Genomic DNA, 22,849 nt, shown 5'->3' with positions numbered 1-22,849 from the left:
GGGCTATGGGAGAGAATCTGCCCCCATCCTCTCTCCTGACCCCTGGTGGTTTGCCAGTGACTTGCTTCACCCCAATCTCAGCCTCTGTCTGAACATGCTGTTCTCCCTGTGTTGATGTGTCCACATTTTCCTTTTCAGAAGGACATCAGTCATATGGGATCAGAAGTCCATCCTACTCCAGAAGGACCTTGTCTTAAATAATTACACCCCATTTTCAAATAAGGTTACATTCTGAGGTACCAGATTTGGTGGGGGACACAAATTAACCCATAACAGAACTGTTTTGGTAATAACCATACCTATGGTGATGGCTTTACCCTGATTTAGTCCTCACTTTCCCCTAGTATCTATATAAACAGGGTACTAAAAACTTGAAGAAATCAGAAAGGTTATACAAACTTGTGGATAAAATGAGCCATGTCGGACAGTATAACAGTGCTTCTGGATTCTGATTCTCAACTATAGGGCTCTTGATCTCTGCACACAGTAGCCTCTGGGCCTGGCCTTTCTCCTGATAGTACTCTCCCTCTATTCAGCCCATGCATAGATGAAAGTTCCCTTTCTTTTCTCCTGTTCTTTTCCCTGAGACCAGCCAGAATTTCCAAAGGAAGTTTGACTAAAATCTAAGAAAAGAACAGAAAAGAGAAAAAACAAAACACCCAGTGAATGGAAAATATAGATTTCCGATCTGAAGAAAAATAAATACTAGCCCCATTTAGGGCTAATCTAGTCCCTCTACAAAGTTGTGGTCCTCTGTGGTCTCTATGAATGTGTTATGTATTCAGTGAGGTCTGGCTGGAGGGAACACCAGATTCCCAGGCTGTGAACTCTTGGAATTTTTACAAGAGCTCAATTTACAATCGTTTCTCAGAAACTGTTCTTTTCTGGCTTTGTGAAATTTCACCCTACACAGGCTCAGACTGGTATCAACCCAAACACTCAACAGGGACAATATGCACATACCTGGGATTCTTCCCTTTTGTAGCTCCTTCCTTTCTGGGACAGTCTCAGCTGCCTTGATCTTGATTTCTGGGTCCTCATTTCAGTGTTTCCCATTTCCCCTCCTTGGTCATCGTCTGGGAACTGCCTGCAGAATGAGAGCCCAGCAAGTGCTCCCCTCATTTATCCTCCCTTTCCGTGGAGATCCAGCTCTGCATTGCCTGATGTCCTAGGTGTGAAAACAGTTGCTTCCTATACTTGGTCCGATTTTCCAGTTGTTTTCATGACATAGTTCCAAACTGACCTACTGTGTCATGACAAAAAGTGAAATTCTCCCTGGCATATGTTTTTGAGACATTTGGTCATCAACTATTCTAATAGAAGACAAGGTTCAGATCTTGCTTTAACTCTCCAAAACTGTTGCTTTGTTTTTACTGTTAGTTGTCTATTTTTCATTTGCCTATTTCTCTGAAAGTAGAAAGTTATGTGGGTGAGAGTTGTTGGGAATTAGAATGGATGGTTTAAATCTGGTTGATCACCATCTAGTTAACTTACATTTACCATGCAAATACTAACTTGGTTTCATAAGTTAAGTGACTCACTGACTGATGTTTATTTCTGTGCATGATGTACTTGGTGAAGATGAAGAAATAGATACTATCATTGATAGCACAGTGCTGAACTAAGATGGGCGAGGTTGACCACTGTTTCAAGAAGATAGTATTATTTCTCTGGGCTGTGTTCCCAAGTTTACCTATACTTCTGCAGAGTGTGATCGTGATAAGGACCTAAGCTTCAGAGTTCTTCATATGGGAAATCCAGTCCACTGTGTTATCACCATAGCGTGTCTTAGCCAATTCTTGCTAATCCTGAAAAAGAAAACTCCTGAAAGAAGAAACAAAGCTGCAAATAACATGACTATAAATAACATTCTATCCATGTCAACTTGGTTATAAAACTGAGACTGAAGATTAAAAATAGTTATGGTACACCTCTCTGAGGGGCTATATGGCATTTGTTAATATCTTATTTTCAAAAGCACATTTAGTAATAATAGGATTTGAAAATGTTTAATAAATGCCCCAAAGTTGTAAGATATAAAACTGTAAATACAGTATGGTAGTCTTTTGTGTGTGTGTATACAGATACATATACATACAGAGCTATATACATAGACACACAGTTCATATATATGTATAACACCGGGAGAAAATTTATATAAAGGTTAGTAATTATTAATTTGGGTGACAGGATTAGTGATAATATTTACTCTTGATAGTCAGATTCCATTTTTATCATTTATTTTTACACTTAACAAAATATTCCATGGTAAATATACTATTTTCTATAATCAGAGAAGATATCTTTTTCAGTTTAATAGAAAATCATGGAGAGGACAATACTGACTAAAAGTAAATTAAAATACTGTTTTTTTTCAAAAAAACAAAACAATGGTGAAGCGCATAAATGAATGTTGAATGCCGCAGTGTCATCTGTTGTCTGGATGACTGAAAATGTTTTATTTTTCTTTCCACTGCAGATCAGCATCAAGGTTACAGTAGAGGACATGCTCACTGGCACTGAGAAACTTGTTAGTGTGGCTTTCTCTACCTTTGTAGCCAAACCAGTTGGAAAAGAAAAGGTAAATTTCTGTCTGAAAAGTATCTAGCATATGATTCAGGGACTCATTAACAGAATTACCAGCATCAGAATTGTTACAGGTAAGGGACATTTCTCTCTTACCAGGAATACACTTTCCCAAGACTTGTTATTCACCAATACTTACTGTAACTGTCACCAATACCACAGTATTAACTACCTTAGAAAAAATGAGAGATGTAGCCAGTTTGTGAAAGAGGGAAAAAACATTGTGTTTTAAGTGGTCTGAAGGTCATATCAGTTTCCCAAAAATATTGCTTACTGGTTTGGTTCTTTTGTGGTTATATAACTCAAAATCGAGTTAAAATATTTTTTAAAGCAAGAGCATTTTAGCTACCAATTGTGCATTATGGTCCAATCACTTTTTCAAACCTAAAGGAATAATGTCAAAGTTGCTGAGTTACTGAAGTTTGAAAACAAGCTGCAGGCCATATGGTGTACAAACACCCTTAATAGAGATATGTTGGCCTGATGTGGGGATTCCAGTGGGCTTGCCTGGCGCTGGCCCAGAGCAGCTTGTCCTTTGTCTACTGCAGACTTACTATAATTTCTTGGATTTTCTTTTTAGAGCCAGGATACCTATGGGAGGACCCACACTTAGTATAAGCATTTTAAAATGTAATAATTCAATTTAGAACTCAAATCTTTCACTTGAAGGATCGCTTTAGAAGTGGGCACAGTGGCTTCTCCTAGCTCCACAAGTACTATTCACTCTGCAAAAGTCTTCCTCCCATGGAAGAACCAGCTGGGACAAAGCAAAGCTCTCCCTGTACCCAAAAGAAGCAGTCACCAGCAACTCCTCACTTGGACCAGGAGGCACACAGATGGGCCAGGGCCTAGTTAGGCCATGGTGGTGCCTGGGTGGCAGGTGTCTCTGCAGTTTTGTATACTGGGACACTTCTTCCACTCTCTGTCTGATATAAAATAGACCACAAAGCAAATCCCCATTGTCCGGGGGCATTGTTTTTTCAAACTGAAGTTCATAACACTTATTGTATTATAAAAATGCAGCTTTCTGGGCTGTATCTCAGACCTATTGAATTAGAATCACTAGTATAGGAGTTTGGAATCTGTACTTTGACAAAGCATCCTAGAGATCCTATGTTCACTAAAATTATTGAGACACTGAGACAGGTCTTGTCAAACATTCTGTTTTTCCTGGAATCCCCTCTGAATCTCCAAACTTTTGTGAATGAGAGAATACAGGGGTGGTTGCAGAGTTCTCATATCTGAGAGGAAGTGACAGAAAGGAATCCACCTCCCCAAATCATTCCTTCACATGGAGGAGAAAACGAAGCCCATCATTTTCCCCCTCCAGCTTCAGGGACTCATGGAATAAGAATAGAATAGCCACACTTCCGTCCAGTCTCTGCTGAGCCTAAAGATCTATTTTCCAACAGTGCTTCTGAGAAAGCAAGTGCCCTGAGTGCTGCCATAATTGGTTAGCTCAGATAACCTTTATTGTAAAGCACCTCATTTTCTAGTTGGTAACATTCTTACTCAGTAGCACACCATTAAGAGAGCCATGAAAAATCAGTGGTTTGAACCGACAGGGCTACCTGGGTCTCTGTCCATAGTGAGTTCATTCCAGGATGAGATGGGCAATGATTAACTCAATCTAGTCCAACAATGACACGGGCCAGATCATAGAACGCTTCCCAAGACTCCACAGGGTATGCTCGTGCTAGGCCTTACTGAAGCTAAAGGAAAGGACACAGCAGGAGAAAGAAAGCACAGCAAATACCCGAGAGGTTCAAGACGTCCAGCCACAGCTCTTAGGGATCTGTTCAGCACACAAAATGTACTTCATCTACAGATTGGAAAGCCGAAACATTAGTTTACCAGGTGGTCTTCTGCACCCCACGGGCCACACAACTAAAATAAAGCTATGTAATTAGTTAAACCAGTATAAGCTATTAGTCATTACATTCCTAAACAAGTTGGATGAAGTCATCCAGGGGAGTTTGACTTTAACCATGTATTCGAAATCGCTAGCTATTTCATCGTTATCTTGGTCAAGGGTCAGCCTTCACGTGGCCTGTAAATAAGCATGGAGCTCTCCCAGTCCAGCTGCAAGGTGACTCACACACAGGACAGCACTCAGGCATTTCTGGAAGAACTTGAGCCCTTGCTCTGTTGCATCACATTTCCAGGTTTCTGGAGGTCAGCTGGAGCTTTAGTCTGATATACTGATTCTTTCAGTTTGCTTATTAGATAATGTTCCCATAATGTGATGAAATTTCCAAACAGGGAACATCATGACAGCTTTCTCTAGAATATCTTTCTTCTCTCCCTCTGATATCTTAATTTTTCAAAAGGTAGAAAACATTTCTTGATAAGAATTTAGTGGAGTCAAAGTCCCTCTCCTCATTCATTAATTTGAAGAATAGTTTATTTTGTAATTCTGTTGAAAATTTTTTAAATCAGGGAAAATTAATATTTGGAAAACTTTTTAAAGGCACATATTATATGAACAAATTATGAAGCCTACATTGATTTTTTTAGTTTAAAAATATTTTAAGAAAAAAATCAAGACAAAATAAAATGTACACATCCATTATATGTACATTAAATATACATATCCATAAATGCTCTATTTACTTTGAGTTAGAAAATAATGTGGCATATTATTTGCTTTTGCAAAGTTCATGTTGTGCTTTTATAATTAAACAAGGCAATGAAAGATAAATGTTTTTCTTTTTCTAGATTCAATTAAAACCAGTCACACTTCTAACTGAACAAGATCATGTGGAACACAATCTGGCTTCTGAGAGAAGGAAAGTTCGATTACAACATGAAGATACCTTTAAAAACTTGATGAAGGAAAGTGGCAAGTTTGATGGTTAGTAAATCTATTTACAGGAACTTTAATTATATGATTGTGATCATATTCTGGAGGAGGTTCCATGTGCACTTGAAAAGAATGTGCATTCTGCTGCTGTCCTGATCCTTTGTGGTAGTGAGACAGAAAATCAAAGACAGAATAACCTCAATTTAGGTCAAAGTTCCTGACCGAAGAAATGTGGGATAAATGTAACATTGTCCAAGAGGAATGACAAAATACTTAAATACATCCAAAGTACAAGAACTGAAATTGACCTCCAGATGAGTATGTCCCAGCTGGAAACCTGTAGAAAGGATGAGGTTTGTTACTGTCCTTAACATGGGTGCACAGCCAAAGCTCTGAGCCCAGACTGGTCTCTAGTCTAAACCTGGGAGTGCCCCATTTCCCCAACGATTGGCAATTACCTCCAAATAGGCATACTTCTGCACCAAGGTCCCCTATACTCAATACCTTCCTGCATACATTTCCTAGATGATCCTTACCCACTTGCGACCTGCCCTAGTACACAGCTCTATGTACCCCAGTGTATGCCATGTATGTCTTCATAGGAATCAAGTAAATTTTTCTTTAGTTATCCATCAGAAAAGGAGTTGCCTCATATCTGAGTCTTTACAATGTCTCTCACAGTATAAGGTCTTTTCTTATTTTTTTAATTTTATCCTGGGAACACAATATTCAATTACACACCTTTCTTTTTTTTTTAATTTAGCTATATATTGTAGATAATTTATATTAATTTATTTTGAACCAAAAAAAGTGCCATTTGAGTAAGAGAAATTAACCTTAAAAATATCTCAATCAGTACTAGTTTGGGATGTTTATAAAAAATTATCTAGCAAAATCAGTACTTAAAAAAGACAGAAGTTGGAAAGATTTAAGAATTTAAGATTTCATATGCTTTTTAAGGATTACTTTAGGAAGCAATCCAATTCTGATTACAGCAATATGGTGGACTTGCAGTCTGAAAAAAATCTAAAATTTCTGGATAAAATATTTACAAACACATCTCAGCAGGCAGAAAACTAAGAAAGAGGCTTCAAGTCCACAAATGATCAGAAACACAAATGCAGCAGTGTAAGGAGACACAGGAGCTGGCATTTGCTAAGGAGGACCCTGTAGGTGGTAGACCCTGAGCTGTGTTTTAAGGGCCCTGCCTGAGCTCAGGAGGCACAGTCAAGTGGGAAGGTGGATCAGGGAACCAGACCTGGAGCTGAAACACCTCCAAAATGATACCCTCAGTGGGTCAACTGGAAAAACCATGCCTCTGAGAGCTCTGGTTGGCATGCTTTCCACTTAGCCCTATGTGGAATGGAAAAACACTTGTTTCTCTTTGAGGATTCAATCACAACTGCATTCTCAAGCATATTTGGTGTCAGAATTCACATAATTTGTTTGGCTTAAAACAGACCAAGTAAAACCTAGTGTGAATTCATACTGTGTTAAGTACCCACGGGTGATCTGCAGCCACAAATGCAAATCGTCTGTGCATTTAAATCCTTAAATCCACAACTTTAAGCCCAGTCCTCAAGAACTCCCACAGATAGAGATCCAAGGAATGTGAGCTCTTAGACAAGAATCATAAGACAAAAGTAAGTGACCTGAATTCAGAAAAGGACCAGACAACAGAATGAAGCCTGCAATGAAAACTAAAAAAATAGAATTTACCACATAAAGAATCTGAAGTAAAAGGTTAATATATTTTAAGAAATAAAAGAGTATCAAAAGTATTATGTAGGAACAAGAAAATGACCTAGAACATTAGATGAAGAAGCAAAAAGAATTTCTATACAAAAAGAATATAAAATAACAAAAATTTAAAACTAAATAATGAAACAGCATCTAAGACAGTAAACTGGAAAGTAAATCTGAAGGAGTTACCTAGAATGGAGATGGATAAACAAGGAAATGGAAACTATACAAGAGATTAGAAGACAGAGAGAATGGAGTAAGAAGTCTAACAAGCATCTAATCAAAGTTCCAAGAAGAGAGGAGAGAAAGAATAGGAGAGAAGTAACATTTGAAGCAAACAATATAGATATTTTATTAAGAGGTAACATGAAAGTTTAATATGCATTTGGAAAGATTTTGGACCTCATTATTAATCAGGGAAATGCAAACTATAACCACCATGAGACCCTATATCACACCCACACACACAACTGGAAAAACTGAATCCTATACTAATACTATAGTATTTAGTATAGAATACTAATTTCAGTTAATTAGTATCCACAATACTAATTAAGTGAAAATGAAGAGCTGGGGAAACTACTGTAAAAAATAGAAGTATGAATCAGTACAATCATTTTGTTACCTAAAAATATCCTGTTGATAGTAAGGACTGTGAATGTGGAATAAATCAACAAAGTTAAGTTTATTCATACATCCATCCATTAATTCATTCAATAAATACTGACTGAGCACCTACATTCTGGAATTCTATTAGGATTTTAAAAAATCAGTCCTTACCCAAAGGAGCTCAGGATCTAGGAGGTCAGATAATGAAAGATCACACAAATAAACATAAAATTGTGACTGTGAAAGAAAGGTACAAGCAGGAGCTCATAACAGTGGAGTCAGCTGTGGAGGTCAAGAGAAGGCTTTCCCGAGGAAGTGGTAACGGATGGGCTTTTTGCTTCTTCAGTAAATGGAAGAAGGTGGTGGTGGCCAGCGAGACTGCTACTTACAGAGAGAGACCATGTACAAATGCCCTGATGCTGAAGATGGCATTTTAGTTATAGGAGCTGAAAAATGCTGGAGCGGCTGGAAGGGAGGGAGAGAGAGATTATGAAAAGATGTGATGGGGGAAGAAGGGTTGCTACTGGCATTCAGACTAGCTGGGGCTGGAGAGGTAGGCATAGGCCAGATAAGAAAGGAAGGGCTTGGGCGTCATAAGAATGATTCAGGCTTTTCCAATAGGCCAAGGGGAAGTCACTGTATGTTTTTAAGGAGGGGACTGAAATGATCAGTGAAATGCAGGGGGGGAAAAGTAAAAGAAAAAGACAGTTAATTAAAAATATAAAATTTACATTAGGAAATGGAACTAAAATCTCTGTAACCACACTTCTCTGCTGATTTACATATAAATGTGCCAAGAAGGGCTCCATTCCCAGTTACCAGCAACAGCTGGGCATATCTGTGTTCTCACACTGCCAGCTCAGCTCTGCCTCCAAGAGTACAACCAGCATGGCACCCCTGATCTGTGATTCCTCCCCCATCTCCTCAACAACAGCACGTGAGATTTAAGTCTAGCTGGTGATTCACTTGATGATGCAGGAAGTATAACTGAATACATTTTACTGCTTTGCAGCCAAAGTAAATGATTTTTCCATTGTTGAGAGGAAAAACCAATTTGTCAGTAAATGAAGCAGATATGATTCAAAAGAGGCAGAAAGACACTAAGAAGAACAATGTATTGTGTCTTTTCTGTTTGTGACTGCTTTCATTACAAAGCAGTCACCAGGGGAGGCCACATTCCCATTCAGAAGTTTACGGCAAACTGTTCCAGATTCTCAGTGTCCATGGCCCCTAAAGCTCAAATCCCTTTCTTTTCATTAACTTTATTAACATACCATAAATGGCCCATATTTAAAGTTATACTTGATAGGTGCTGAGACATGCATACTCCCACGAAACCATCACCACAATCAAGACAATAACATATCTGTCAATCCCAATTTCTTTCTGCCCTAACCTGCTGTAATCTGCCCCTTCTCCACCTGAAGCAACTCAAATTTAAACTTACTTGTTCTTTTGATCAAAATTCTAGTTGACTTATAAAATAGGTTGGAATACAGTCTGTAAAACACCCTTTCTGATTTCTTATCTTACCCAATTCACTGTTAAATAAAACCTATTCATTTCCTTGGGAGTTTTAAGTCTTGGGTAATAATATTTAATTTTTAACTAAGTATTATTATTTAATTAATAATATTTAATTTTTAGAAAAATTAAAAATAATTTTTCTAAAAATCTCATGAGTTGAAGGAAAGGTTATAGCCTCAGGTTCTACATTTAACTCTACCATTTTTGTTTATGTCTGCCTTTCAGATCCCATTTGTGATGAAGAGGAAGGAACAGTTTCCACAAAGGGCACCTCTGTTCAGAGCATTGAACTTGTCCTCCCACCCCACGCAAACCATCATGGAAATACATTTGGTGGCCAGATCATGGCTTGGATGGAGGCGGTGGCTACTATTTCTGCAAGGTTCTTGGTTTTAACCTTTGGTTTGTGATCTTGAGACTAGTCGGGAGAAGGCAGAAGGGTCTAAGACTGGCTACTGGGTGAGTCAAGGGAACAAGTAGAGAACAATGTTGCCTTTTATCAAACTGAGACAATGATCAGTCATTTTCCTGTTTACCTGAGAATTATTCTGTCCTTTCCTGAGTGTTAACGTTTAAATTCTTGGTTCAGAAATAAAAGGAAATGACAGTTCTTACAGTTATTCTGAATTATGACTTTTGACCTTGCAACTCTTGTAAAGATAGTTATGACAGAGTAGATGGAAAACAGAAATAGAAGACAGCCATTACACTTAAAAAGAGTCAAGATACAAACTTTTTAAAAGGTGGTTCACAATTAGGTCTGACCTCTGAAGGTGCTGGTTAGAATCATTATGGCCAAAGGATTAATTGAAAAGTATGATGAGAAAGAGGGAAGAACTTGGAAAAGTACTTTTAAATGTTGCTAAGTTTCAAAAAGGGTAATTTCATTCTTAATGGAGCCATGTAGGTAACTGGGCAGCTTTAAAGAACACTGTAGTCTCTGAAAATGCATTTGAACAGGATCTGCCCTTCTGACAATTTTTGTAACCACTGAAAATTGATAAGGTCTTATTTTCCCAAAATTAAAAGAATTTTATTTATTAATATGTCTATAGTTATGACTATAATTAGAAACCTGTGGTTATCCTAAAATTGTGCAAATATAAGAGCTTGTTTTTAAAACGACATTGTCATTCTTAATGACAATAAAACATTTAAGCCTGTTCTACTATAAAGGCTTACGATGTAATTAACTATGGCAGAATCCGTTCACTTATGGTTAGCAGAATTCTGTACAGTAACCGAATGACTACAGTAGGAATCTAAAATGTAGACAATTATAGTAACTTTCTGAGATCAAATTTTCGTTATAGATTTTCAAAACTTCGCACACCAAAAAACTATAAAATGTGTACCTTGCAGCCTTTCAGGCTTTGTGCAGCAATGCAGGTAACTTTTTTTGTGGGGAAGAAAAATTGGTCTTGGACATGTGGGTGAATTTACGTAACAGTGAAGCCAAGGAACTCATGTGAATGTCATCAGCTGAAAGTTCTCTTCACTGTTTCCCATGCCAACCTGGGAGTCACAGCTTCCTGTGACTGTAGTCCTGAGCTGTCCGGAGGAATGAAACTCTGAAATCAGAACCAAAGACAGGTGTCTGGTTTTTGGAGATACTTCCATAGGGCACAAAACAAGAACAGGACTGTCGCCACAAGAGCAGAAGCACCAGCATCTTGGGAAAGCCACCCACAGACTGGGACACTGTATTTCCTAAAATATTTGCAGATAATGTCACAGGACCACTCTCGACACACACAATCTAGTTATTTATTACCCTCTTGGGCTAAAAGAGATGTTCATTAGAAAGCACCCCAAACACAGGTCTATTGCATCCATTAAGCAAAGCAGTAGCTCCTGAAAACATTTTGGAGAATGACGACTTTCTTCTCTCTCTCTCTCCTTCCCTTTGTTTCACCAGCCGCCTGTGTCGAGCCCATCCTGTTCTGAAGTCTGTGGACATGTTTAAGTTCAGGGGACCATCTACAGTTGGAGACCGTCTTGTCTTCAACGCCATTGTCAACAACACATTTCAGACCTGGTAAAGCATGTCTGGTGCTCTTCAGTTCAGTTCAGTCGCTCAGTTGTGTCCGACTCTCTGCGACCCCATGAGTCGCAGCATGCCAGGCCTCCCTGTCCATCACCAACTCCCGGAGTTCACCCAGACTCACGTCCATCGAGTCAGTGATGCCATCCAGCCATCTCATCCTCTGTCGTCCCTTTCTCCTCCTGCCCCCAACCCGTCCCAGCATCAGGGTCTTTTCCAATGAGTCAACTCTTTGCATGAGGTAGCCAAAGTACTGGAGTTTCAGCTTTAGCATCATTCCTTCCAAAGAAATCCCAGGGCTGATCTCCTTCAGAATGGACTGGTTGGATCTCCTTGCAGTCCAAGGGACTCTCAGGAGTCTTCTCCAACACCACAGTTCAAAAGCATCAAGCTTCGGTGCTCAGCCTTCTTCACAGTCCAACTCTCACATCCATACATGACCACAGGAAAAACCATAGCCTTGACTAGACAGACCTTTGTTGGCAAATGTCTCTGCTTTTGAATATGCTATCTAGGTTGGTCATAACTTTCCTTCCAAGGAGTAAGCGTCTTTTAATTTCACGGCTGCGGTCACCATCTGCAGTGATTTTGGAGCCCAAAAAAATAAAGTCTGACACCATTTCCACTGTTTCCCCATCTATTTCCCATGAAGTGGTGGGACCAGATGCCATGATCTTCGTTTTCTGAATGTTGAGTTTTAAGCCAGCTTTTTCACTCTCCACTTTCACTTTCATCAAGAGACTTTTTAGTTCCTCTTCACTTTCTGCCATAAGGGTGGTGTCATCTGCATATCTGAGGTTATTGATATTTCTCCCGGCAATCTTGATTCCAGCTTGTGCTTCTTCCAGCCCAGTGCTTCTTCCAGCCCAGTGTTTCTCATGATGTACTCTGCATACAAGTTAAATAAGCAGGGTGACAATATACAGCCTTGACGAACTCCTTTTCCTATTTGGAACCAGTCTGTTGTTCCATGTCCAGTTCTAACTGTTGCTTCCTGACCTGCATACAAATTTCTCAAGCACCTGGTGCTCTTAGATTGCTAGAAAATGAATTCAAACTTGCACATAAGCAATGTTCTTTGTTTTATCTCAACCTGGAGGTGAGTATAGGGAATACTTTAAAATAACCACATTCCTCCTAATTTTTTTTGAAATTTCATGTTCAAAATCTATTGACGTACATATTAATCCTCTGTTCCACTGAGGCCTCCTTACACTGTTATGATAAGTTTGTTTTTATCTCATAATAAGGTTGACTATATTTCCCACTTGATCCAGGATGGTCTTGGTTTCTGTGTATCATAATCATTAATTCTTCCTTTCACTCTCAAAAGGATCCCATATGGTCAACAACTCATAATGGACCTGTCATTTATTACCATGAAGCCCAAAACACTTTCAGTTATTTTTATTATTCTTGACACACAAAGAAAGATTTAACTTGGTATTTTTTTCTTTTTAAATGTAAAAAAGAACATCTGTATTTCCTATCCAACTTCAGTGTTTGATGCTTTTAAATTATAGAACTATCGTTTTAGGAGAGAAAACTTGACTTTGGCATAATTTAACACCCTACCCCCCCATTACCAAAATTTATTCATGAATGTATATAAGGTTCCACTGGCCTTCTTTTACTACTTGAAAGTGGGAAAGTAAAGCAGACATGCTCCCAGGAGCCTGTACATAAGATCGATCGACTTGATGAAATGGATGTTAACTGCTGTGTAGATTAGCAGACAACAAAGAAACAACACAGGGTCCTCCTTCTCTTCCTTGCCTGGAGGAGCTGGTGGGGTGGTGGGCGGGGGAGGCCTAGCATGCTCAGGCTCTCTGCCCACTGCCCTTCTTGCCCTTCTGCAGTGTTGAAGTTGGAGTGCGCGTGGAGGCCTTTGACTGCCAGGAGTGGTCTAAGAGCCGGGGCCGTCACATCAACAGTGCTTTTCTCATTTATAATGCTGTCGATGATAAGGAAGAACTGATCACATTTCCCAAAATCAAACCCATGTCAAAGGTCAGTTATTAGCACATGCAGTTCAGTAATCAGATCACTTATTCTAGGTGAAGCTGTGGTACAGAGCTCCACCCAGAATCTTTTCCTGCATTGGCAACAACCTCGACGTCCATTCCCCTTTGCTTTTCTTTCTTTTTTGCCTCACAAAGTAAAATGATCCTTTTCCTCTTTTTCCAAATCACTCTGGTCTTTTATTTAAACAGCGAAAGCCCTGAAGACCCCACATCTATTCAGCCACATGCTGCTGGTGGAAGCATATGTCTTCCATGTCTCATTTCTGACTCTCTTTTCCCGCTTTATATCCAGTTCTCTATGCTGCTCTACATTCATCAGAATTAAGTCTTGTGGAATAAGCTGCCTTACTGCCAACTCTGACCTGAAGATAGTTCACGTAGAGACTCCTTGTCCCAGTTAGCCTATTCAACTGATTTAGGAGAGACAGACTTAAGGACTGTAGCACAGAAATATTAAGAATGTATTGATTTTACTTTTTTTTAAAATTTATTTAAGGATGATTTTCGACGGTATCGTGGAGCTCTCGCACGCAAGAGAATTCGCCTAGGCAGGTAAGGGACTCAGGTATAAGATTTTATGGACTCTTATCTGACAAATTGCATAGCAAAGAGCCCTCTCTGGGTCTCTACTCCCACATAATATAAAAAGAGAAGGTTTGATATTTTTTGAGTGTGGATGCTACTGTGATGAAAATTGTTCTTCCTGATTGTTCCACCAGTAAAGGCAGCTTTTTGTAACTGCTGATTTCACTTGAAGAAAGTGTCACAGTTATTGCTATGTGCTAGATACAGGGAAGAAAACTATTATTTAATATTTTCATTTTTTTCCAGAAAATATGTCATTTCCCACAAAGAAGAAGTTCCACTTTGCATATACTGGGATATTGGCAACCAGGTGACAGTTTTATGATCTGAAGTTCTTCATGTAAAAATCGCTTCATTACAAAAACGGGAACCCCCTCATTTAACTGACTCATGTTGTGCCTACACAGGTTAGATGTAGAGGTGAATTATAGCAAGCTGTCATCTCAAAATGAAACAAAACCAATCTATGAGTAACTAGTCATCAGCCAGCTGCTTCACTGCCTTGTTTGAATTATCTACATAGTTACTGAGTTACAGACTCTGGTTGATCTGCATCAAATGCATTCAAACAACATAGGACGTTGAGATCTAGTGTCTCATCATGGTCTGTGCTGAATGACACGCCTTCTCAACAAAAAAGTATTAGTCATTTTAATGTTTTGACCATGAAATGTAAAGGGAAATCCAAATTTACTTATTATACATTGATTACTAGTCACACTGAAGGTTATTCTTGTGTTTACTTAGGATATCAATTAAAATGATACTAATTTCCTAAGCATATAGGACTCACATGACTTATCTGAATTCTGAATTAAGAGTCTGAGACAGAAATTATGTTTGTATAACTTAGTTCTAACTTCAACATCATCACTTTGGCTCTAACAGTATCCATTTTCTAAGCAGAAAATATTTGATCACATATCTGTGCACTGAACTCATAGCTTTTCAATTATTTATACTTTAGGTATCCTTGAGTAATGGGAATGTGGAGGCTCTCAAAAGCCTGGCAGCCAAAAGTGGATGGGAGGTTACCAGTGCTGTGGAAAAGGTAGGAGGCATTCAGGTATACATACAACTCACTTCCCATCATGAATGAAAGTTGTCATGGTAGAGGTTGTTCTGCTACTTCTAATGCTGCTTTCAAGAAGGTAAAAGATGGAGATCAAGATGGCAGAGTACAAGGACACCGAGTCACCCTATGAACACATCAAAAATGCATCTATATGTGGAGCAATTCACAACACTGAAAACAAACTGGAGAGTGGCAGGAAGACTCTTATACAACAACTATGGCTATAAAGAAAGATCCACACAGAGTCAGGTAGGAAGAGAAAAAACGCCATCAGGTCAGGACCTGCGTCCCTAGGAGAGGACACCCCAGCCCTGAGTTCTCACCCCGAGAGAAGGAGTACCCTTAGCTGGTTTTAAAACCAGTGGGACTAACAGAAGGGCTGTATAAGAAACCTAAACTCTACTCTTAAAGGAATCAATGCTTCCTTATTCCTGGGAACAAGGCAAAGGATGCAGACTGAAACCTCCCACGGCTCTGCTCCACTGCAGTTCTCAACTAAGGCAAATAAAAATTCAGGACTGGAATAGGGAATTCTATCAAACATACAACAAAGAGGTAATACCTAGCATTCTCAAAATAAATTGAAGGGAACACTCCCAAATTCATTCTATAAGGCTATTGTTACTCTGACACCAAAATCAGACCAAGACACTCAAAAAAGAGAAAATTACAGGCCAGTATTTCTGATGAATATAAATGTAAAAATCCTCAACAAAATATTAGCAAGCTGAATCCAAAAATATATAAAAAAGGGATCATACATCAGGATTAAATGGGATTTATTCTAGGGATACAAAAATGGTTTAATATTTACAAATGAGTCAATGTGATATACCACATTAACAACAGGAAAGATAAAAATAATATGATCATCTCAATAAATGGATAAAAAGCATCTGACAAAATTCAACATCCATTCATGACAATAACTCTCATCCAAATTGGTATGAAAGGAACATACTTCAATATAATACAGATCATATATGATAAAATTAAAGCTAACATCATACTCAATAATAAAAAGGTAAAAGCTTTTCCTCTAAAGTCAGGAATAAGACACCATTTATTTAACCTACTATTGGAAATTCTAGCCACAGCAACTAGACAAGAAAAAGAAATAAAAGACATTCAAATTGGAAGGGAAGAAGTAAAACTATCTCTTGTTTCAGACATGATACTACATAAAGAAAACCCTAAGGTCTCCAACAAAGTAACTATTGGAACTAACAAATGAATTCAGGAAAAGTTGCAGTATACAAGACTAATATACAGATTACATTAATACAGATATAAGACTAATACTAATAATCTTTGCTGTACTCAAATAATGAACTATCAGAATGAAAAATCAAGAAAACAACCCATTAAAGTCACATAACAAAGAATAAAAAACCTAGAAATAAACTTAATTAAACAGGTGAAAAACATAGTCTCTGAAAACTATAAAACACTGAAAAATTTGATATAAAGAAATGGAAAAATACAGTGTTCATGGACTGGAAGAATTAATATTGTTAAAATGACCATACTATCAAAAATAATCTGCAGATTTAATACAAACGCTGCCCAAATACCCATGACATTTTTCAGAGAAATAGAACAAATAATCCTAAAATTTGTATGGAACCACAAAAGACCCCAAATAGCCAAATCAATCCTGAGAAGAAAAGAACAAAGTTGGAGATATCATACACCCTGCTTTCAGAATACATTACAAAGCTACAGTAATCAAAACAGTATGGTACTGGCACAAAAACAGACACATATAACAATGGGACAAAATAGTGAGCCCCCAAATAAACCCATGCATTCATGGTCAATTAATTTATGACAAGAGGGCAAGGAGATACAATTGCAAAAGTCTCTTCAATAAGTGGCACTGGGAAAACTGTGCAACTGTAGTAAAAGGATGAAATTAAAACATCTTCTCAAACTGTATGTAGGAGTAACCTCAGATTAAAGACCTAAGAGTGGAAACCATAAAACTCCTAGCAGAAAATACATTAAAATGAAATACTCTTTAACATAAATCATATCAATATTTTTTTGGATCTATCTTCTAAGCAAAGGAAACAGAAACAACAACAACAAAAAAAGGACCTAATTAAGCTTAAAAATTTTCGCACAGCAAGAGAAATCATCAACAAAATGAAAAAACAACCTGCTGAATGGAAGAAAATATTTGCAAATGATATAACCTATATGGGGTTAACCTCCAAAATACATAAACAGCTCACATATAAGAAATATAAGAAAACCAAACAACCCAATTAAAAAATTGGCGAAGACCTGAATAGATAGTTTTCCAAAGACATACAGATGGCTAACAGGCAAATAAAAAGATGCTCAACAATCCAAATCATCAGACATACAAATCAAAACCACAATGAGTTATCATTTTACACCTGTCAGAACGCCTATTATCAAAAAGACCACAAATAAATATTGGTGAAGATGCAGAGAAAAGGGAACCCTATTACACTGTTTGTGGAAATGTAGACTGGTACAACCACTATGGAAAACAGTATAGCAGTTCCTCAGAAGACTGAAAATACTGCAGAACAACCATATGATTCAGCAATTCTACTACTGGGTATGTAGTGCATAAATATACACTTATATATATATTCATATATAGTCATATACACAGGAGTGTAATCTATAAAAATATTAAATCACTATGTTATATACCTGAAACTAACAGAATATTATAAATGAACTATATTTCAATTTTTTAAAAGGTAAAAAAGTCTTTGGGGAAAATTTTTTTAAGAGTCAAGTATCTTTCCAGCTCTGTCTCTATTCCCCTACCTGGGCTAATCTAAGGGCCTTCAAATCACCCTACACATTCCTACCTCCAAGCTTAGTTCTCATATTCCATCTCTTTCTCCTTCTCTTCTCTATCTACCCCAGTCCTACCTGGTCTTCAAGACCTGGGACGAACGCTTCTCCATAAAGCCAGTCATCTCCTACTGAAGGAAATTACCACTTTAGGAACTCCTTTAACAATTACTTCTTTATGATTAACTTGTCAATTAATTATGCCTTATCTCATGACACTTACTCCATAGCCACATTGAGTTGATATTTGTCTTACACAGTAATTTTACAAATAGTCTCTTCCCTTAACTAGATTACAAACATCTTAAGAAAGCAGCCTTATCCTGACTTTTTTGTACCTCAGCACCTTTTACTATGCTTTTGCATGTCATCAAATTTAAATAAATGTGTATCATTTGAATTTCATCTACTTTCAGAGGTATATCAGGTGACCCTTTGAAGCTGATGCCCACACTAAACATAAGCTCTTTGAGGACCACTTTGTTCATCACTGTAGTCGCAGAACATAGCACTAGCTGGCGTTCAGGGGATGCTCGGTAATGCCGACACTTTGTCTTTGCTCACGTTTCAGTGCATACTGTTTTTCATCATCATTGAAACAGTAGCCTCTAAAACAGGATTACCATGTGTTCTGGTTTTCCTGGGACAGTCCTGGTTGCCCCATCATAATTATTAACCATGCCCAGGTGTTCCAGTTTGAATAAATTACATGGCCACTCACCCTGAAACAGAAACAAATTCAGATACTACTTCCTTGTTTTTAACTCTGACTTTGACATCCTCCGCATGCTTTAGCTTTGGTTGTTTGCTTTTACTATGTCTTGGTGCTCACTTCTGAATCCTTTCAGGGTCTTCCTTATTTTCTTTGGATCCAGTTAGGTTTCCATCTATGCTTGGTTCAGTGATACACACAGGTTTAACATAACAAAGTTACTTGCTTCCATTTACCCTTTATAAAAGATGCCTCAAGACCTTGTTTTCTTTTATTAACATGAAATCTGTTTCTTGCATCATTGCTGGCATCTGAGTACTCACTGAGCAGCTTAGTAAAAAGACAAACTCATGTCTGGAATGAAGGATGAGAACATACTCAGTGAAGTCATATAAATTAAAATTTCAATTTTTTTGGAGTTTGGACCAAAAACCAACAACCTGAACAAATAAATGTGCATTTGCAAGTGTCTAAGGAGAGCCACCAATAATTAATTCTTAACTTTCTGTACAGTTACTTACTAGAGAACATTGTATAACTAAAGAAACATTCTTATGTTATCTCTGTTGAATTTGAAGCCCTCCTTTTTTTCAGATTATATTTATGATAAAAATCTAATTTTTTTATTTTTTGGGTTATCCTCTTCTCTCCCACTTTTTAAAGCTTTTATGCTTTTAACTCTCTTTACCCATTATGCTTTTAATTTCAAAATATAGCTTATTTTTTTCTGTTACCTTTCACCTGAAAAAATTTTCACAACTATTAATTATACTTATTTTGGGTTTTAAAAATCTATACTTATTTTGATATAAATTTTGATAGATGGCAAAAGTCTAAAATTTCTGGTATTCATAATGAAAGTTGGGCAGTACTTACTGTTTTAATCCATATTTCATTTTCAAGGTATAGTGTTGGAATTAATAATAGCACTAATACAAGGAGCAAAAGATGAGCCTTCATCTTAAACGAGCTTATATTAATAGTCTATCTTGAAAATATCTTAAAAGTACTTAGACTATCTTGAAAGCATCACATATACACATACCATAGCTGAAGGATAATTTTAAGGTAGTTTATAATCAAGAGAGAGATTTAGTATTTAAACTACAAAGGTCAGCTCTTAGGCAATTCAAAGTCAGGGAAGACAGTTGTTTTAAGACAACTTTGAAGAGTCGATTCTTTCCTCCTTGAAGACAGTATAAGGGTAAATTGCTGGAGGGGTAAAAGAGGCTTTTTAGGCAGTGAGTAGCTTGAGCCACATCTTGGTAGAAATTAGCATGGGTGAGAGATTGGCCTGATAGGAGTAGCTTTTTATTTAGGCAGTACCTGAGAGAGGACAGGAAGACAGAATGGCAAGAACCCTTGACACAGGACAAAACCCATAGGAAACAGACCAGAGGAGATCTATTCTCATTGAAGCTGGGGAGTGACTGGCTCCAGAGCTGCACCTGACCACGTCCCCTCCCCTTAGTCAATGGATAATCGACCTCCAAGGACTCGACCCTCTCCCCATACCTCTGTAAAAGCCAGTTTTGTCCTCCTTCCCACAATACAGTCTCAATAACATATCTGTCAACAGATAGTATAAAACTCTAAAACTGAGCTATTTCCACTTGTGCTATTTGTATAAGATCTAAACTCATTAAACAGAATCTTATTAGAATGAAAAAATATATCATTAATAAAACGTTACCAAGCTCCAGCAGATTTTGAACCTACTTTAAGCTTCATTTCATAGAATAAAATTTCATAGAATTGAAATTCATTCTCAAATGATAAAACATTTGAGATGATAAATGGAATGTAACCTGTATTCTTCTAAGCATGAAGGGGAACTCATTTTCTTGGAGAGTTGGTCTTGGAGAATTTTCTCACTAGGCAAAAGTTGGCTTTCCTAAAATAGTAGAGTTTAAAGAGAACCAGCACCAACTGCTGCCTTTCCTTGTCTGCATCAGTGTCATTGTCTCTGACAGCAGAATGTTAAGGACTTTCTGTTACTTTTACCTTTGGGGAAAGGATGAAAATGCCATCCATTCATCCAATACTGTAGTTGACACTGGCTAAGTCTAGTGAGCTCTGTAAGGGCAGAATTTAATGATGGCTACTTAGTGTGAAGTTTGTTATGTCTCCAGGACAGGAAGCAGCAGCATGTGTCTCCAACCTGGAGAGCAGCTTCCTGAAGTGCTGTGATAGTTTTCTCAGGCTGCCAAAACAGTACCAGAGTGAGTGTCTCACAGCTATGGGAGCTAGAAGTCTGTGATCAAGGTATCGGTCATGCTGGTTCCTTCTGTGGGGAGTAAGCAAGATCTATTGCAAGTCTCTCCCCTAGCTCTCGGCACTCTGCTGAAATCTTCAGCATTCCTTGGATAGTCGATGCATCACTTGACCTCTGCCTTCATCTTCATATGGGGTTCTCCTAGTGTGTGTGTACATGTATTTGCCCACACTGCCCCTTTATATAAGGGCACCAGTCACTGGACTAGGGGCCCATACTACTGTAGTAGAACCTCATTTAACTTATTACACCTGCAATGACCCTATTTCCAAATAAGGTCACATTCTGGGCTACTGGGGGTTAGGACTTTAACATATGAATTGGGGGGGGTGGGACACAATTCAACCCTTAAAAAGTACTCAGCCCACTGTTACATCTCACTCTACCCTGGTTTCACCAAGGTTGACTGTGGTTGCCCCAAGGCCAGAATCTGACTGAGGTGGTGGAATTCACTCTGGCCACCTCTTCTTACTCCTCTGAGACTGCAGAGCCCCACCAGGCAGGCTAAGAGCCACATGGACACCAGGATCAATGAACCTCCTGCTACTTCTGCAGTATAGGGGGCAAAAGTAGGTAGGTCTAGGCTGGGCTGAGTCTCAGCCTTCAACTTAGAGCTGCATTCATGGTTCTCTTTCTGTTTGACAAGTGCCCACAGCCTACATCATGCCCTCCTTTGCAGGCTTGGTGCTGAGGTCAGCTGGCGAGGTGAAATGGCACAAGCAAATAGCCACCTCTTACCCTTCTAAGCTGCTTCTAGTCAGTGTCTCACTTCTTCATTCTCTTCTTAAAAGATGTTTGGGTTTAAATAAAGGTTTTCTCCCTCCCAGCCTGATTTTTCCATCTGCTTGATTCCTGCAGTGAAGTCTCAGCCCTGTTTGTCTGTCTTCTCATTGATTGTTGCCATGGGAATGATTATAAGATGGCAAATTTCAACACTACCTTCAAAGCACCCTGAAAGAGATGGAGTAAATGGGCAGGATAGAAATGTGCTCTTAGCTGAACATATATCTCTGATTATTGATGAAAACACAGTAGAGGCAAAGTTCAGAGTAACAAAGGGTACATTAATATTTAAGTGTAAGTCAAATGAATCCCCAAGACAAGCTTTCTCTTCTCTAAGGAACAGTAAGCACTAGACACTCAGGAACTGACCTTGTGACCCTTGTGATTCACAAAAAAAAAAAAAAAGAATGCTTGGTGCTGAAGGAACAATATGGGTCAGCAGTCCTGTTGAGAGGTTGAGTTGGATCTAGAGGTGTGGGCTTACTTCCTGGATCCGCTCAGCCCAAATGAAGGCACACCTGACATCCTGGGAATGTTAGGCTGCAGCCTTGGCTCCAAGGTCTTATGGGGAAAGGAAGCGCTGACTTGCCTGGAAGTCTGGTGATATTTTTTGTCATTCCTGGATAGAGGCAAGGAAATATCACAAAGAGATAAATAGGGAAAGAGATAAAGCTCTTTCTTTTTCATGAGAAAAACTACTGCCCAATAATTAAATAACCTACCCTCAAGTAGCATAATGTGTAGATGACACAGGAGTATAGCATCCTGGTCTGAGTTCTAGACATCCAAATGTTCAAAGTGAAGTTTCCATCATTGGCTTCACAATTATCCAGGTGCCAAGATGCTTTAGCTTGTGCAATCCTGCTGTGGTCTTAATGTAAAAATATCCATTTTCCTTTTGTAATTTATTTTTTTGGTTATTTTATTTTAGATAAAAATATATACTCTGGAAGAACATGATAGTTTATCTGTTTGGGTTGAAAAGCATGTGAAAAGACCGGCATACTTGGTTTATCATCTCTTGTCCAACTTTACCAAGCGACCTTTGTGGGACCCCCACTACATGTAAGAATACATTTATAATACTTTCTTATTCCACCTTGACATCATGTAAAAATGACCCCACACCGCAGTCCATCTCCATCGCCCAGTGTATGACCCACTGTTTTAACTGAAGAGTATTTGCTATAGCACAGTATCAGGAGCTGTTGGAGAGGCACAAAAATTATTCTGATCATCTAG

At 38.3% G+C, this 22,849-nt stretch overlaps 1 protein-coding gene across 1 annotated transcript in view; it reads left to right on the top strand.

The window, feature by feature from the left end:
- Positions 1–22,849, top strand: part of ACOT12 (acyl-CoA thioesterase 12) — a 40,254-nt gene that overhangs the window by 12,578 nt on the left and 4,827 nt on the right. The window contains exons 4-12 of the mRNA NM_001192607.3: positions 2,480–2,581; positions 5,305–5,440; positions 9,494–9,650; positions 11,187–11,306; positions 13,172–13,322; positions 13,833–13,888; positions 14,168–14,231; positions 14,889–14,972; positions 22,539–22,672. Coding sequence (NP_001179536.2) covers positions 2,480–2,581; positions 5,305–5,440; positions 9,494–9,650; positions 11,187–11,306; positions 13,172–13,322; positions 13,833–13,888; positions 14,168–14,231; positions 14,889–14,972; positions 22,539–22,672 — 1,004 coding nt within the window. The remainder of the gene's footprint in view (positions 1–2,479; positions 2,582–5,304; positions 5,441–9,493; positions 9,651–11,186; positions 11,307–13,171; positions 13,323–13,832; positions 13,889–14,167; positions 14,232–14,888; positions 14,973–22,538; positions 22,673–22,849) is intronic.

Source organism: Bos taurus, chromosome 7 (assembly GCF_002263795.3).
Source record: "Bos taurus isolate L1 Dominette 01449 registration number 42190680 breed Hereford chromosome 7, ARS-UCD2.0, whole genome shotgun sequence".
NCBI classification, from domain to species: Eukaryota; Metazoa; Chordata; class Mammalia; order Artiodactyla; family Bovidae; genus Bos; species Bos taurus.
This window is presented reverse-complemented; position numbering and strand designations above follow the sequence as displayed.